At 36.9% G+C, this 14,950-nt stretch overlaps 1 protein-coding gene across 4 annotated transcripts in view; it reads left to right on the top strand.

Annotated features, from left to right (window-relative positions):
- The window catches only part of Tomosyn (syntaxin-binding protein tomosyn), a 488,765-nt gene that overhangs the window by 383,322 nt on the left and 90,493 nt on the right, over positions 1 to 14,950 (top strand). For 3 of the 4 annotated variants that reach the window (XM_071693112.1, XM_071693111.1, XM_071693110.1), the window contains exons 13-14: positions 2,610 to 2,793; positions 12,468 to 13,890. In XM_071693112.1, coding sequence (XP_071549213.1) covers positions 2,610 to 2,793; positions 12,468 to 13,890 — 1,607 coding nt within the window. The remainder of the gene's footprint in view (positions 1 to 2,609; positions 2,794 to 12,467; positions 13,891 to 14,950) is intronic. The other variant, XM_071693113.1, reaches the window with a different exon arrangement.

The raw sequence follows: 14,950 nt of genomic DNA, 5'->3' as shown, positions 1-14,950 counted from the left end.
AATTTCATGTTATGTCCACTTGTTCTTTCCTTGTATCTTTCAAAGAACTTCTCACAGCTGACATCATCAACTGGTTTAACTGTTTATGTCAGATGTCAGTCTGTTTATACATAGCAGAATGCTGTAATCATCAATCAACACATATAATTTCACACAGTAAGATGAATTTTGTGTGCATTTTAGGCTTTGATGGCTGGCCATAATGGATAAGTTACTAGAGCTCCCTGGAGGCCTTAGTAATCCACTAGTTACCATGTTGGGTAGTTGAGTTCTTTTCTAAAGACTTGCTAAATCTGAAACACCCAACCCCATTCTTGGTGCCAACTGTTACTTCCTTGCCACACCCACAACACCCTCATGTAGGATTGGCCAGACCAGTAAATGATATGTTTTTTCCAGTATTACAAATGCTTAACTTTTGATTCGTCAGAAAAGGTAAGCATGAAGTTTTGCATCACCTTACAAGAGAACCTTGATGGACTCAATAGTTGTTCTGATACAAAGCTGTTCAAGTTGAATATGAGTAAAAGTAGAGTAATGAGGATGAATCATAATGAAAGAAGGCTTCCACATGTTTATCATCTAGTAGAAAACAAACTGCAGAAATATGCTTGAGAGAAAGACTTGGGAGTGTACATTGTCCCAAACTTGTTGCAAGATTTTCACTTTATGAGAATAGTTAAGTAGACCATCTGTCTGCTAACAAATGTTAGAGTAGCTTTCAAGCTCATGGATAAGGAATTATTCAATTAGAATATGTTTCTTAAGCATGGTCACTGCATTTAAAGAGGTACAAAGAGCTAATAGAGAAGGTCCTGAGGAGAGCAACAAAGATAGGACCAGAAGTCGAAGAGCTGAGGGTTCAGATAAGCTAGCCTTGGAAGATAGAAGAGTGAGCAGTGACCTCATTGCAGTCTTGAAATTTTATAAATGTATTGATGACATAGACAGTGAAGAGTTCTTCAGGAGTTGCAGAGATAGAACAGCCAAGGCTGTGACTTGAAATGAAGAAGAAACTTGTTAGAAAGGTTAGAAAGTATTTTCATAGTATAATAGTGATGGATGATGGAATAAACTGATCGAAAATATCAGAATTGCAGGCAGCATATAGGAGTTTAAGAAGCTGTATGATAGTGCAAAATTATTCAAGAGATTGAGCCCCTTGATTATGGTACAGGTTGGTAATTGTACACGAAAGGCATATAACCAATGGAAAGAAGGTAAAATTATTGAAAAGCAGTAAAATAATTAGAAGGGTCCTTTTAGATGTCCTAAAGGCTGTTCAGCAAGAGAATATGTCCATAACACAGTGTACAGAAGCTGTTGAAATTAGTGAGCAGGGAGATGGAGAAGGAGGAATTTCTGGGGCTGATCACCAGACTCAGAGCGTGAAGACAGATGCAGTATGACAGAGACCTGGGGACTGACATTGAAACAGAGGTACACAGGAAATTAAAGGGAAACTCATTCAGTGAATAGATTGTCTTAATAGAAGGAATGAAGGACATACATCAGAGGGGCATTTATTTCAATGGATTGAGGTATCAGTTGAGTGTCAAAGGTATCTGTCCTGAGACCATTACTCCTCTAAATTTACAAAAATGACTTGCCAGAAGGTATGGATTTCTATCTGAATTTGTTTGCAAATGATGCAAAGGTCATAAGGGAAGTGAAAAGCAAGGAGAATGGCATCATTTTATAAAGGGACCTAGAGAGTCTCCAAAGCTGGTCTGATAAATGGTTGATGAATTTCAGCCTGACTAACTGTAAAGCCAGACAGTCTTGTTCTGGTAGCACTTGCATCTGAATTCTGAATGCCATGACAGCAGATGTAAGGTTCTAGAGTGTGAAATCCTGATTTTATATTGGTTTACTCTGTCCATAAAGCAATATGAAATACAGAAACCACTGCTCAGATTCTCAGGCTTCAGAAATATTCATTGACCCTCGTATTATATTTTTCTCATGAATTGATACTTATTTCTATTTACAGTAGTAATGAAGTGAATGGAATGAATTATTACATGCATGCCAGAGAAGGCATATATAGGACAGCATCTGTGTGTACATGAATACAAACAATATTCTAGTAACAGTGATACAGTTTCTCTGTCTCCCTGTAGGTCTGATTAATTGTCGTATACATTGGGTAGAACTGGTGGACAAAGCTTCATATAAGGGAGATGAATTTTAGAAACGAGATTGATTGTTAAACTTGATATTCATGAACATATGTAATTATCTATGCATTCATATATGTATTCTCATTATGTAAAAGATTGGTTACTTATTTCAAAGATGAGTTTTCCTTGTGCCTCTTTGCTCTTTTGTATGAGAAGATATTTACAAGTTGTTATATCATTTTGCAAAAGATTCAGTTAACCTACCAGATTCAAATTTTTAAGAAGTGTGTCAGTATTCATAGTAATCTTTACTCTCAGTTTTTGAATTAGAGCCCTCGTTTTGAATTTGATTTTTTGTAAGAAATGCAAGAAACCTTAGTTGCTGTTCATCATGTTCTGAGTCTTTAAAAAGTATGTATTACTTATTATAGTCACATGACTGAAACACATGCATTGAAATTTTTCATTGATTATTTTGTTAAACAGGTTGTCTTATGGTAATGAGAGTGGGTTGGTCATTGTTGACTATATTGCCAAATCGTGCCTCCTAAACATGGGCACACCAGACCTCTATGGGGCAGCTGACCCATACCAGCGTGTCCCACGTTCACCAAAGCGTAATGAGTCTTCTAAGGATGAGGAGCGATGCAGGTCACCCTCATCTGATCAGGTATAATGACTGTACTATCAAATTGCAGAAAGTATTGAGATATGTGCTAAAATATTTTTAGAAATTCTCTTATCTTCAGATATTCGTGTTAAATGTCAGCTTTATATTTTGCTTCATGATTCTGATTTAGTTGATAAACTTTATAAGTGAGGGAAGGAACATTTAATATGTACATGTTGGATTTAATGACTTTATGTAACATGTCAAAGAATATTTCTTTTTAATCTGAGTGACACATAATATGATCTCTGAGAGCTATTACCGTCAGGTCTTAATTTTCCATCCAAAACAGTCATATTTCACTTTTTTAGAATATAAACTAGCTGTTTACAATATTGTATGTGGAACTTTATGAATTTTATGGGATTTTCTGCACAATTTTCATTACTAGCTTTTTAGCCTGTTCTTAGTTTGCAGATATCATCTTATTCTATACCATTTCTAGGCTTACGAATAATCTCTTAACATGAAAGTTTTACTGGTGGGAGAGAGCATCCATATCTTGTTCTATTCAAAAGCTTTTAAACAGTCTCTTTAAGAAGCTTTTGAAATTTTTAGAGTTTTTGCAGGTGGTTAATGTATTTATATCTTTATGTAACAGAATCGTTAATTTCTACTGTCTGTAGTGTCTTACGTTTCATTGTTAGCATCTTTGGCAACATGGTTTTTCATATAATAAATCATACTGTTATATTATTGATGATTATACTTAGTGAAAAAAGAATATTCTGCTTTAAGGCAGAACCTCATTTTTGTGCTTGACAAAAAACTACACACAAACATCTGACCTGTTGGAATGAGATGCAGATGTATTAGACTAGGCCAATCGTGTTTAAACAGCTAGCCATTTAGAGCTTACTGACTGAGAGCAGAGTTTACCTGAATCTCCTAGGAAAGATATGCATTGCCTTGATCCCACTCTTGACTAGGTGGTATCTTGCCATGCTACAGGTAGTGTACTAGGTGGTATCTAGCCATGCTACAGGTAGTATTGTTTATTCTGACAGATATATCACCACCATATAGTGATCAGTTAAGAGTTATTCAGTACTGGAGAGTGACAGATGATGATCAAGCCTGATTTTGAATATATTTATAGTTTTGCTGTGAATAGCATATTCTGGGAACTTGTTCCCTGTGTTGTTAATGTCATAGATAAAGAAATATTTAGCAATCCATATTAACTTGTTAATCTCGAAGTTTTAGTCTATTCCCTTTGCAAAAATAAAGTTTTCTATATCGATGTTGTTGAAGCCTTTAAGTATATTAAAACATGCTATTAAGTTGCCCCAAAGCTGCCTCTTGCTTTAAATGTAAATCACACACTGTTCTCATATGATCTGTTAAGTAAGGAGGGACTCAGTTTAGTTGCTCTTTGCTGCACCGCTTCTGATTTAAAAGTACCTTACTTGGGTGGGGAACCCAGAACTGCACTGCATATGTGAAGTAGGGTGTAACCAGACTTAAGTGTCATGGCAACACTGCATCCTTGCTTTGGTATGTAAAATTTTTGAGGGCATTCTTGAGACATGAGCATGCCTTCCTAGAGAAATACAATATGTGATTGGCCCATGCCATATATCATAATTTATTAGCAGAACCCTGCGTACATAGGAAAGGAGGAAACAAATTTAAGCAGAATTACGTATATAATTCAATGCAAGCCTATATCTTACCAATGTCATACTTTTTTTCTGTGAGACCATATCATCCTTAGGTAGTTGATGATGAAATTTCTTTAGTGCTGTTGGATCTGTTTATGAGAGAAGTTTGTTTTCACTATTTATACACAACTTTTGTGACCATAGTGTTTTACAGATAGATTAGTCATCAGAAAAATCATAGTTATGCCACATTAGCTGCCAGGCTCAAGATTTAGTGTTCAATTTTCTTTGTTTAAAGATATTATGGAGATGGACATAGTTATGAATATTGTTTATGGATATAGATCAAAGAATGGTTTATTCCAATTACTCTAGTCTTAGATTGTTTGTGGCAAGTTGGAAGGAACCTCTTTGTTGGCTACTATATGTTGGAGATATTCAGTAGGTTTATAGTGCATACAGATTACTGAGAAATGAATTGGATTGTTTTCTCCTTATTAGATTCCATGATTATCTTCTGCATGATCTATTAATCTTTCATTTTGCAGAAACCTGATGTGCCATTCATATTTAACAGCATGTGAGATATGTGCATAATTCAAAAATTAGTGTATCAGTATGTACCACTTGAAATTAGTGTCCTCATGTGTAGTAAAACACAGGATAAACATTTAACCTTCATTTTGCAGAACTTAAAGCTTAGGATCTTTACCACCAGTGACGTTTTAGGTCCCTTGAAATGAGCTACTTGAAGGTTCTTGCAGTTTTAGTAATCAAGTTGACAAAGTAGGTAATGCTAAGTGTAGAATGTCAGAATGAGGGAAAGACATGGGGTTTGTTGTGAAGTGCCTTGATGTTGTTTGGTTTTGTGGAGATGTATGATGGTAGGTCTGTAAGGAAAACATATAGGAGTGAGGCAGAAAGAAATAAAGTGAGAAGACACTTGGTATCCTTGGAAGAAGACAGTGAGGGACTATATTAGGTAGAGGATCTAGGAGGGTGTGAGAGGGATGGAGGCTAGGGAGTTATGTTTGAACAGGGCAACAAGGAGACTTTTTGCCTTGGCCATCCCTCCATGGTAGGGTTTCCAGGGGCAAGGAGGTGTAAGTGATATGGATAGATTATTATAAATTGCACATGTTACATGAGAAACTCCAAATGTTTTTGCCATAATTGCCACTAATTCTGGTTAGTAGATTAGTGACTGCATGGAGACTGATATGCCTACGTGTCCTTTTGAATCATGTTGGGGATTTCAGTGCTTTGTCAGATGTTCAAACTGTTGTTCATCTCCCTCGTTGATGCTTGTTTAGTTTAAAGATATAATCTTGCGTTTGTTTAGTTTAAGGTCAAATACAGAAAAACAGTTGTTTTTAAATTTGAGAAACATCTTTGTCCCTTCAGACAATATATTTGCCATAAAGATACTTACTTCTCATCCTACTTTCCTATGAACTCTCCTATGACAGCTGGTTTGCCACCTACAGCAAAGTGAAATACCACCTGTGGGTGAAGTTAATTGCCAATTGACTGACCACAGTCTGTCACCTGATTAAATGATTTGATTGAACTTATTTCATGGGAGGTAAACTCACAGTGGCTGCTCTTTGAGGAAGGATCAGCTCACTGAAAGTTAGCTTGACTTCATATTATTTGAGTGGCTATGCCATTTATCTGTAACAAGTCTTAGGTTTGTGTTTTTATGGCCCATACATTTTTTGCAAGAGTTCACTTCAAGACTACTCTTCTCAAGATATGGTACTCTTAAGATCTCTCAGTAGTCCACCACTAGGGATGTTTTGGATCATATTTTTTTTTTTGCTTTTTGAATAAGCAGAACCAGATGTTGCTAGCATGACATTTGAAAAACACATCCAACCTCCACCAGTCCCTAGCATTTTTGTATCTACCTTGTTGGTTGTGTTAGGTAGTACTCCTTGGCACTTTCATAGCCATCAGTAACTGGAAAATGGAAGGAAGGCTCCTTGTGACTGACTATCCCTTCAGCTAGATAAAGGATATTTCCCTACTTTATAACAGGTTTTCTTTGCATGATGAAGTGATGAATGGTCAGTTTTGAATTCATCTGTTTGGATCAGGTCAGAAGATAAACCTTCTTAGAATTTATGTATAAGTGCAACAAGGATAATAGAAATGGTTTTGAGAGTCTAATCTGATGAGTTCTTTGACCTACATATAGACAGTGCCAGGATTATTGATGGTCCTACAGGAAATACCTTCCCATGTCTTTCTTGGTGTATGGGAAGTGCATAAAGAGATGCATTGTGTGTTGTAGCTCTTTGAGTATGTGGGTTACCAAGAGCATTGCCATTTGTAAAGAGCAGATATTTATTCATGTTAAATTGGATTGAACTGGAAAATAGTTTTTTGTTCTGCTTGGTTCTAATGTGATTATGGTGGGTTGGACTTATTTTTTTATAGTTGATATAGCAGATAGGAGGGCAGAGGATAGGATGTACTTTTTTAATGGTCATGCTTTATTTCTTTTTGTAGAAAATGGTAGGAAATGCATTCCAATAAACCCCATCAGTAGACTTGAGAAATATCTAGAGAGTGACCATTCTCCATGTGAGAAAAAGTAGAAAGGATAAGTTTTTGTAATTTCATTTAGCAGAAATGTGTGTTAGTGTGTTTTGTATATTACAGTGCCGTAAGATAGATATTTTTATGTTAAAATCTTTTACATGATATATGTACATGTTCAGTTGAAGTTAGATTATGTTTAATTTTGTGGAGAGAGACTTATTAGTGTACTAGTGTGGTGGCAGCAACAAATAGGCTGTAAAAAGTAGTAGTTTTTGTACTACACTGAATGTTTGTAAATATCTTTACTTTTATCTCTGTTAGACCTATGATTTTGTGTTTGCAGTTGTCTTAAAATGTTGTTAGTGATACCTGTTGTGTGAACACTTTTTTGAAATATAGTTCATATAAGATATTACCAGGGTTAGAAGGAGATGTTTATTTAGAATCTTATGAATGAAACTTAAGCATATTACAAAAATAGAAGATATAGTAGAAGCTTGATCTGCATCTTGACATAGGAAATTGATGCTACGGAAATACATTAGTGTAGCATATGCAGTCTTGAATATGAGATGCTGGAATTGTGGGTTGTGGAATGCATGGTTAAGTGTCTGCTTCATTTACACATCGAAGAAAAGTGTGTTATAAAGTAGCAAATATGACTGCCTCTTAATCTGTGATATATATATATATATATATATATTTTTTTTTTTTTTTGCCGCTGTCTCCCGCGTTTGCGAGGTAGCGCAAGGAAACAGACGAAAGAAATGGCCCAACCCACCCCCATACACATGTATATACATACGTCCACACACGCAAATATACATACCTACACAGCTTTCCATGGTTTACCCCAGACGCTTCACATGCCCTGATTCAATCCACTGACAGCACATCAACCCCGGTATACCACATCGATCCAATTCACTCTATTCCTTGCCCTCCTTTCACCCTCCTGCATGTTCAGGCCCCGATCACACAAAATCTTTTTCACTCCATCTTTCCACCTCCAATTTGGTCTCCCACTTCTCCTCGTTCCCTCCACCTCCAACACATATATCCTCTTGGTCAATCTTTCCTCACTCATTCTCTCCATGTGCCCAAACCATTTCAAAACACCCTCTTCTGCCCTCTCAACCATGCTCTTTTTATTTCCACACATCTCTCTTACCCTTACGTTACTCACTCGATCAAACCACCTCACACCACACATTGTCCTCAAACATCTCATTTCCAGCACATCCATCCTCCTGCGCACAACTCTATCCATAGCCCACGCCTCGCAACCATACAACATTGTTGGAACCACTATTCCTTCAAACATACCCATTTTTGCTTTCCGAGATGATGTTCTCGACTTCCACACATTCTACAAGGCTCCCAGAATTTTCGCCCCCTCCCCCACCCTATGATCCACTTCCGCTTCCATGGTTCCATCCGCTGCCAGATCCACTCCCAGATATCTAAAACACTTTACTTCCTCCAGTTTTTCTCCATTCAAACTTACCTCCCAATTGACTTGACCCTCAACCCTACTGTACCTAATAACCTTGCTCTTGATAAGCAGTCACTTAACATGGTTACTCCTAAATATCACCAAATGCTAACTATTATGATTGAACTGAAAACTGTGAAGTATTTAGTCAGGAAAATTATGAATTTCCTTGTAAAAGAGGGAGATAGTACCTTCATGTCTTCAGGTACTTAAGGTGAGATTCATCATAATGCTTGAGTGGCTGTAGCACATCTTGCTTGATTATTAATACTCTTATTCTCTATTGGCACACACATTACAGAGTTGTTAATCCTGAATTCCTATGGAAGTGTTCATTGCCATTTACACAGACTCCTTTCAAAGGTTTTGATGTTTATTCCATGCAGGTTTTTTTTTTTTTTTTTAGTTGGCAGTGCACAAATTATGATCTTTCTATCTTTCTTCACTAGGTTCTCTTGTTCTTTTGTTTGATATATTTTCATTCCAAGGTATTACTGTAGACTTAGATACCTTGTTTTTTCCTTGTGATGCTTTTAGTTCGAGAGAGAGAGAGAGAGAGAGAGAGAGAGAGAGAGAGAGAGAGAGAGAGAGAGAGAGAGAGAGAGAGAGAGAGACTCACAAGCCTGCATGAGGAAAATATAGGAGAAGGCATACCTGCATGAGGAAAATATAGGAGAGGGCATAGATTCAGTGTAAGGAGAGTTAGGTGTGGAATCATTTGAAGCAGAATTAGAGCGTAAGATACCAAAAAAAGAGCAGGTTTTTTTTGGCCGAAAAGTAAGCTGGAGATTGGTCAGATTGAAAAAGAAGAAATGTTGAATTACAGAAGATAGGAGAGGTTCTCTTGATTAATTACTAAATGGATATAAGATAAGAAAAATCAAAACAAGACATTTTCTTTTTATGAAGGTGTGCTTGATTTTATGAAGAACAGCTTGCAGTGATACTGAGCTGAAATGAAAGCAGAGCAAGAGTTCAAGGGAAGGGAAGAGTTTCATGGCTCATTGCTCTCTGTCCCTAATGCGAATGGGATCAGAGCATGGAACATGACTGGAAGAGACAGATCTTGTTGAAAATGGGATGCTGGACTCCATCCCAGCCAAAGTAACCTCCTCTATGCCATCAGCATAGTTGGAGGCATCTTGGCCAGCAGGAAGTTAAGTAAAAAAGCTGCATAAGGATGATAGCTTAGCATTACCAGAGTGACAGAGTTGGCATTTCAAGAGAGGATAGAGTGTTGGCATTCCCAGTTAGAAGAGATAGTTGTAAGATTGTGGGTGGGGAACTAGTATATACATAGTGGGACAGTTCTAGGTATAAAAGAAGAGATGATGATCACACGAGTCTGTGATAATAGTTATGAAGGTGAAATCACAATTCGGTAGGCATTCAGGAAATTTTGTTTAATATTAAATTTTTCAGTACATGTGTCATGGAAACAGTCCATCTCATCAGGTGCAAACAATTCATGAGGCTTTTAAATCCCAACACCTACACACAGACTCCATCCTGATAGTGGATGGGTCTCTCTCCATCTGTTTTCTGACACAACCTCGATGACATGAGAAACAAAACGGTGATCAAATATAATGTTTTGGACATATGGAGAGAATGAGTGAGGAAAGATTGACAGAGAGGATATATTTGTCAGAGGTGGAGAGAATAAGGAGAAGGAGACCAAATTAGAGGTGGAAGGATGGAATGAAAAAGATTTTGAGCGATCAGGCCCCAAACATACAGGGGGGGATGAGAGGCATACAAGGAATAGAGTGAATTGGAACGATGTTGTATACTGGGGACAACGTACTGTCAATGGACTGTACCAGGGCATGTGAAACATCTGAGGTAAACCATGGAAAGGTCTGTGGGGTCTGGATGTGGATAGGGAGCTGTGGTTTTGATGCATTACACATGACAGCAAGAGACTGAGTATGAACGAATGTGGCCTTTTTTGTCCGTTTTCCTAGTGCTACCTAGCTGAAGCAGGGGTAGCTATGCTGTTTCCTGTGGGACGGGGTAGTGACAGGAATGGATGAAGGCAAGCAAGTATGAATATGTACATGTATATATGTATAAATCTGTGTATGTGTATGCACTAACTTTGGGCGGCCCATGAATGCATCACAGTCAGGAAGATGGGGGGAAGGAACACTGCATGTTGAAGAAGGTGAGTAAGAGGGTTGGTAGTGACGGGTTGGAAATTGTCCCCCTCTTCTCTAAAAGATGGGACAGAGGAAGGAGCCAAGTTTAGATTTTTATCCTTGAAGGTTAAGTCATCTGTTCTTGGTATTATGTTGCTCGTGCAGAAAATGGCAAATGCTTATGAAAGAAAAGAAAGAAAATGATGTAGAAATGATGATGATTATAGTTATCTGTGTATATACATATCTATCTGTATATTTCCCTGGTTGGGTTCTGCCTACTGCCTACCACAACCTACCTTTGGGATATACAGGTCTGCAATTGAAAAGCCTCCTATTGGCATTGCGTGTAATGTGAACAGCTGACTGAGTAATGACTTTTCCATGAACTTGAAGGTTCTTTTAATATTTGATAGCAGGTAGTTGGTCTCCTTAATTATTCTCCAAAGGTGGGACTTTGGCAAAAGATCTAGGGCAATTCTAAATCCCAAGTCTTTCTCATATGCAGATTCATGCAGCATGTTTCCCCTGTATGATTACTTATTTGTGCTGTATAGGTGCCCCATTTGTTGGACATTTACTACTATTGACCAGCTTCTTAAATTGTGTATATTCATTTACATGCAATTCTTTTTTTTTGGTATGATTGTGAAACTTCAGACGTAAGGTGGATAGATGCTGTGATAAAGGAAATTATATAGGGATTTAGTGTGTGAGCTTGCAGGGTATTTTCTAGAAAGTATGGCAGAATTGATAGAGATGAACAAGAAAATTCATTTTTGTGGAAAATTAACAAAGATATTTTGTGGAGTGACTTGGTTGAGAGCAAAGGGGTGGTGACGAGAATGGATGAAGGCAGCAGATATGAATATGTACATGTGTATATATGTATATGTCTGTGTATGTATATGTATGTATATGTGCGTGTATTGGCATTTACTCTGAAATTTTTCATCAAAAAAGGAACTGTATATTTAAAGTTTATTGCTTGGAAAAGAGGCTTACCTTGCTTGAAGAAAAATTTATTATTGAATTGATTGATAAGAATAGTGGACTGCATGTATGGGTACAGAAACTGACAATGCAGGAAAGTTAGATACATTGTGAAAGGAATTCAGGAGTGTTGGTAAAGATACAGATGCAAATAGAATTAAGGTGATTTTGTTAGAGGAGTAGGAACAGGATGTTTGGTAAGACAGTGATAAAGAGGAAAGAAGGATGGAATTTCTAGAATTGTTTAAAACCAGGATATTGAGGGAAATATTGAAAGGCATGTATATTTCTGTTGCTATAAAGAAATTAAAGAAAGGAAAATACTGAGGCACACGTTGAATGATGTTTGTTAGAAAGGTGAAGCCCTCATTAGTATATGTTAGTGAAGCATATGTCTATACCATTCAAATAACTGGTCAAGTGTAGGCAGTTGATTTAGTTTTTCTGTAAATAATGTGTGGAATTCAAAGAGTGCATACTTAAAAAATGATAAGATATGAGTATATAAGTATGGAGGTAGTGGCTGATAAAGTTGATAAAGCATGTCTTTACTTAAAATCGAGTTCCTTTTGGAAGTAAGTGTAGAAATCATGATTGATCATGGTTAGTCATTCAAACAATATACAGTATGAAACTCCTCATTGGGATTCACTGTAAGTCATGACTGATATTAGTCATCTTAGCCCCTAAATATGTTACAAGATACTGGAGTTAGAGAACTTTTCAGTCGTTTGTCACTTGCAATAAGATCAAGCTTCTACTATGGTTTGAAATTTTGTGTAATAAAACAGGTAATTTACATTCAGTGTAAGGATTCTAACTGGACTTTCTCTTTTTTCTCATACTTTATTTTTTCAACTGTAACCATATTATTCTGCTAACTTCTTTCCCAAGGATATAAAGGACATTGGATCATCCACATTTTATCTTCGTCATGATCAAAGTGAGACTGATGGATTAACAAGGAAAGAGAGCAAGGAGGATCTTAAAGATCTAAAGAAATCAGTGCATCATAGTGATAGTAAAGGAAAAGGAGACTTGGAGATACGTAAAAAACTTTTGAGAAAGGATAGTAAAGGAACAGAAAAAATCAAGGATGACAAAAGGAATTTTGATGGAAAATCAGGATCTGAGACCAAGATGGAATTTATGAAACTTCTTGGAAGAAAGGAAAGTAAAGGTAAAGAGAGGGATGATAAAGATAGCAGAGGAAGAGAAAGTGAGAAGGAAGACAACAGAATAGAAGAGGATTTTCTTTTGGTAAAGAAAGTCCCTGTTAATGAGGAAGATAATCTCTTAGAAGAAGATACAGAAGAAAATACTGAACAGGAAGAATTAGAAGAGGATAGAGACAAGGTTGATGATGGTCATGAGTTGAAAGTAGACCAACCAAAATCAAGATCTGTTACACCTGAGCATCACCCAAAACCTGAGATAGGCGAATGCAAGCCAAATAATCATGATTCTAAGAGACATTCTCGGTTCAGGCTTAAAGAACAGTTAACAAAACTTGATGCCAGATTTAGAAAGGCATTTTCATCAGAACACAATTCCTCCATAGATATTAACTCAGAGATGTATATAGATGAAATTGCAGTTATTGGGCCTGATGGAGAAGTGAAAGAAAAGGAAATGGAAGATTCAGCTGATTACAAAATGGATGTCATAGATTATGTAGAAGAGGCTGAGGAGATGAAAGAAGACTATGAGAATACAAATGAAGAAAATGAGAAGGATATTCAAGAAATGAAGTCAAGTACCCTTTCAGTAAGCCCACGCAGTAGTCCCAAAGAAACTCCAAAAAGCAGCCCCAAGCCAACCCCAAAGACTACTCCAAGGCCAAGTCCAATAGATGAGACTAAAATTCTTGAACATGAACTTGCAGAACAAGAGTCAAAAGAAGATGGAGATCGAAAATCTTCATTAGCACTCTTTGACAAGGATGGCAACCCTGTTCCTCCTCCAAGACGTAAAGTGCGACTTTCAGAAGCAAAACAGAAGGGCAGCAAAAATTCTCTCAACAACTTAGAACTCTTTAAGGATGCAAGTGTTTCACAGCTTCACTCTGTGTATCAGAGTGCTGGTAACACTGGGCCTCTTTCATTATCCCCAGTAGAAAAAGAAGAAGTCCCTTCTGACCGACGTAAATACTTTCAAAAAAGCCAGGGTTCAGAAGTAACACCTGCTCAGACCCCCAGCCATCTTGTGGCTACACCAGCTACTGTGGGGACCAACATAACTAGCCCAAACAGCAAAGGAGCATTCAAGTCTTTTGTCAGCCACATCACGAAGAGAGGCTCCTCACATGCATTGCAGGGTATGTTGTTTTGTTCTCCTCTAGGTATAGCTAAGACACTGTTACTACTTTGTGTGTGTTAGTCCTTTTGACTAATGTTCAGAGCTGACAAAGTAAAACTGGATCTCTTTTACTAGTAATTAGAAGAGTTATAACCTCATGAACTGGGAGTCAAAGGTGAATTAAAAAATATTTATTTAATTTGTGTAAACATATGATAGGCTTCATAGAAGAGAACTGTATGCAATTACTTATACAGCAAAAGAATTAGTTACTGATATAAGGTGATCCAGTATGTAATAGTATCTTCAGCTTGCCTTAAGGCCAAGTTGTGTCCCACAGGTATCACAGACATATCACCAGACAGACCTGAGAATGGGTTATATCCTGAAAGTGATGTAACTCCCATTGTCTTTATGTTGGGATATTGTCTACCTTGTGACTATTATCTAGAAGGTGGTTTACTAATTCAAAGTACTTTTTTTTTTTAATAATGTTTTTCTGACTCATTTTGAAAATGATTAAATTTTCACAATTCTCTGGGTAATTATAGTGATTTTATAACAAATGTTTTGTGTCTATAATTTCATCTAATTTGATATTTGTAAACCATCTGATAACATATTTCTTTGGGACATATGCCTAAGCACCTCTACTGTTCTTCTGCTAACCAAGGCCTCATCTAGCCAGAGTGGTTGGTTTGTCGATCAATGCCAAGTAACAGATGCCAAATTTTTCTGATATTTGGTGATTCACCATACATGCTTCAAGATAGAAGCAAAACTGATGTTTCTTGAATGCAACCTTTGTTACACAGAGGGGAAAACCCTATGGAAAGGGTGGTTCTGGAGTGTGGAAATCTTGATGACAATGTCTACTAATTTCTTACGAAACTCTGTTGGGTCTTTTTAGGGTGTGGAAAGCTTGCTTTGTTTTTTCATTTTACAGACTTTTTTTTTTATCTATAAACTAATGGCATGCATGCTGTAAATAGTTAGCACTTGCATTCAGGTATTACTTATGAAGTATAGTTAAGTCAGCATTACAGCTATTTCTTGTGACAACTATATTACTTTTTTTT

This window comes from Panulirus ornatus, chromosome 55, assembly GCF_036320965.1.
Source record: "Panulirus ornatus isolate Po-2019 chromosome 55, ASM3632096v1, whole genome shotgun sequence".
NCBI classification, from domain to species: domain Eukaryota; kingdom Metazoa; phylum Arthropoda; class Malacostraca; order Decapoda; family Palinuridae; genus Panulirus; species Panulirus ornatus.
Note: the sequence above shows the minus strand (reverse complement) of the source record. Positions and strands in the feature narration are given on the sequence as shown.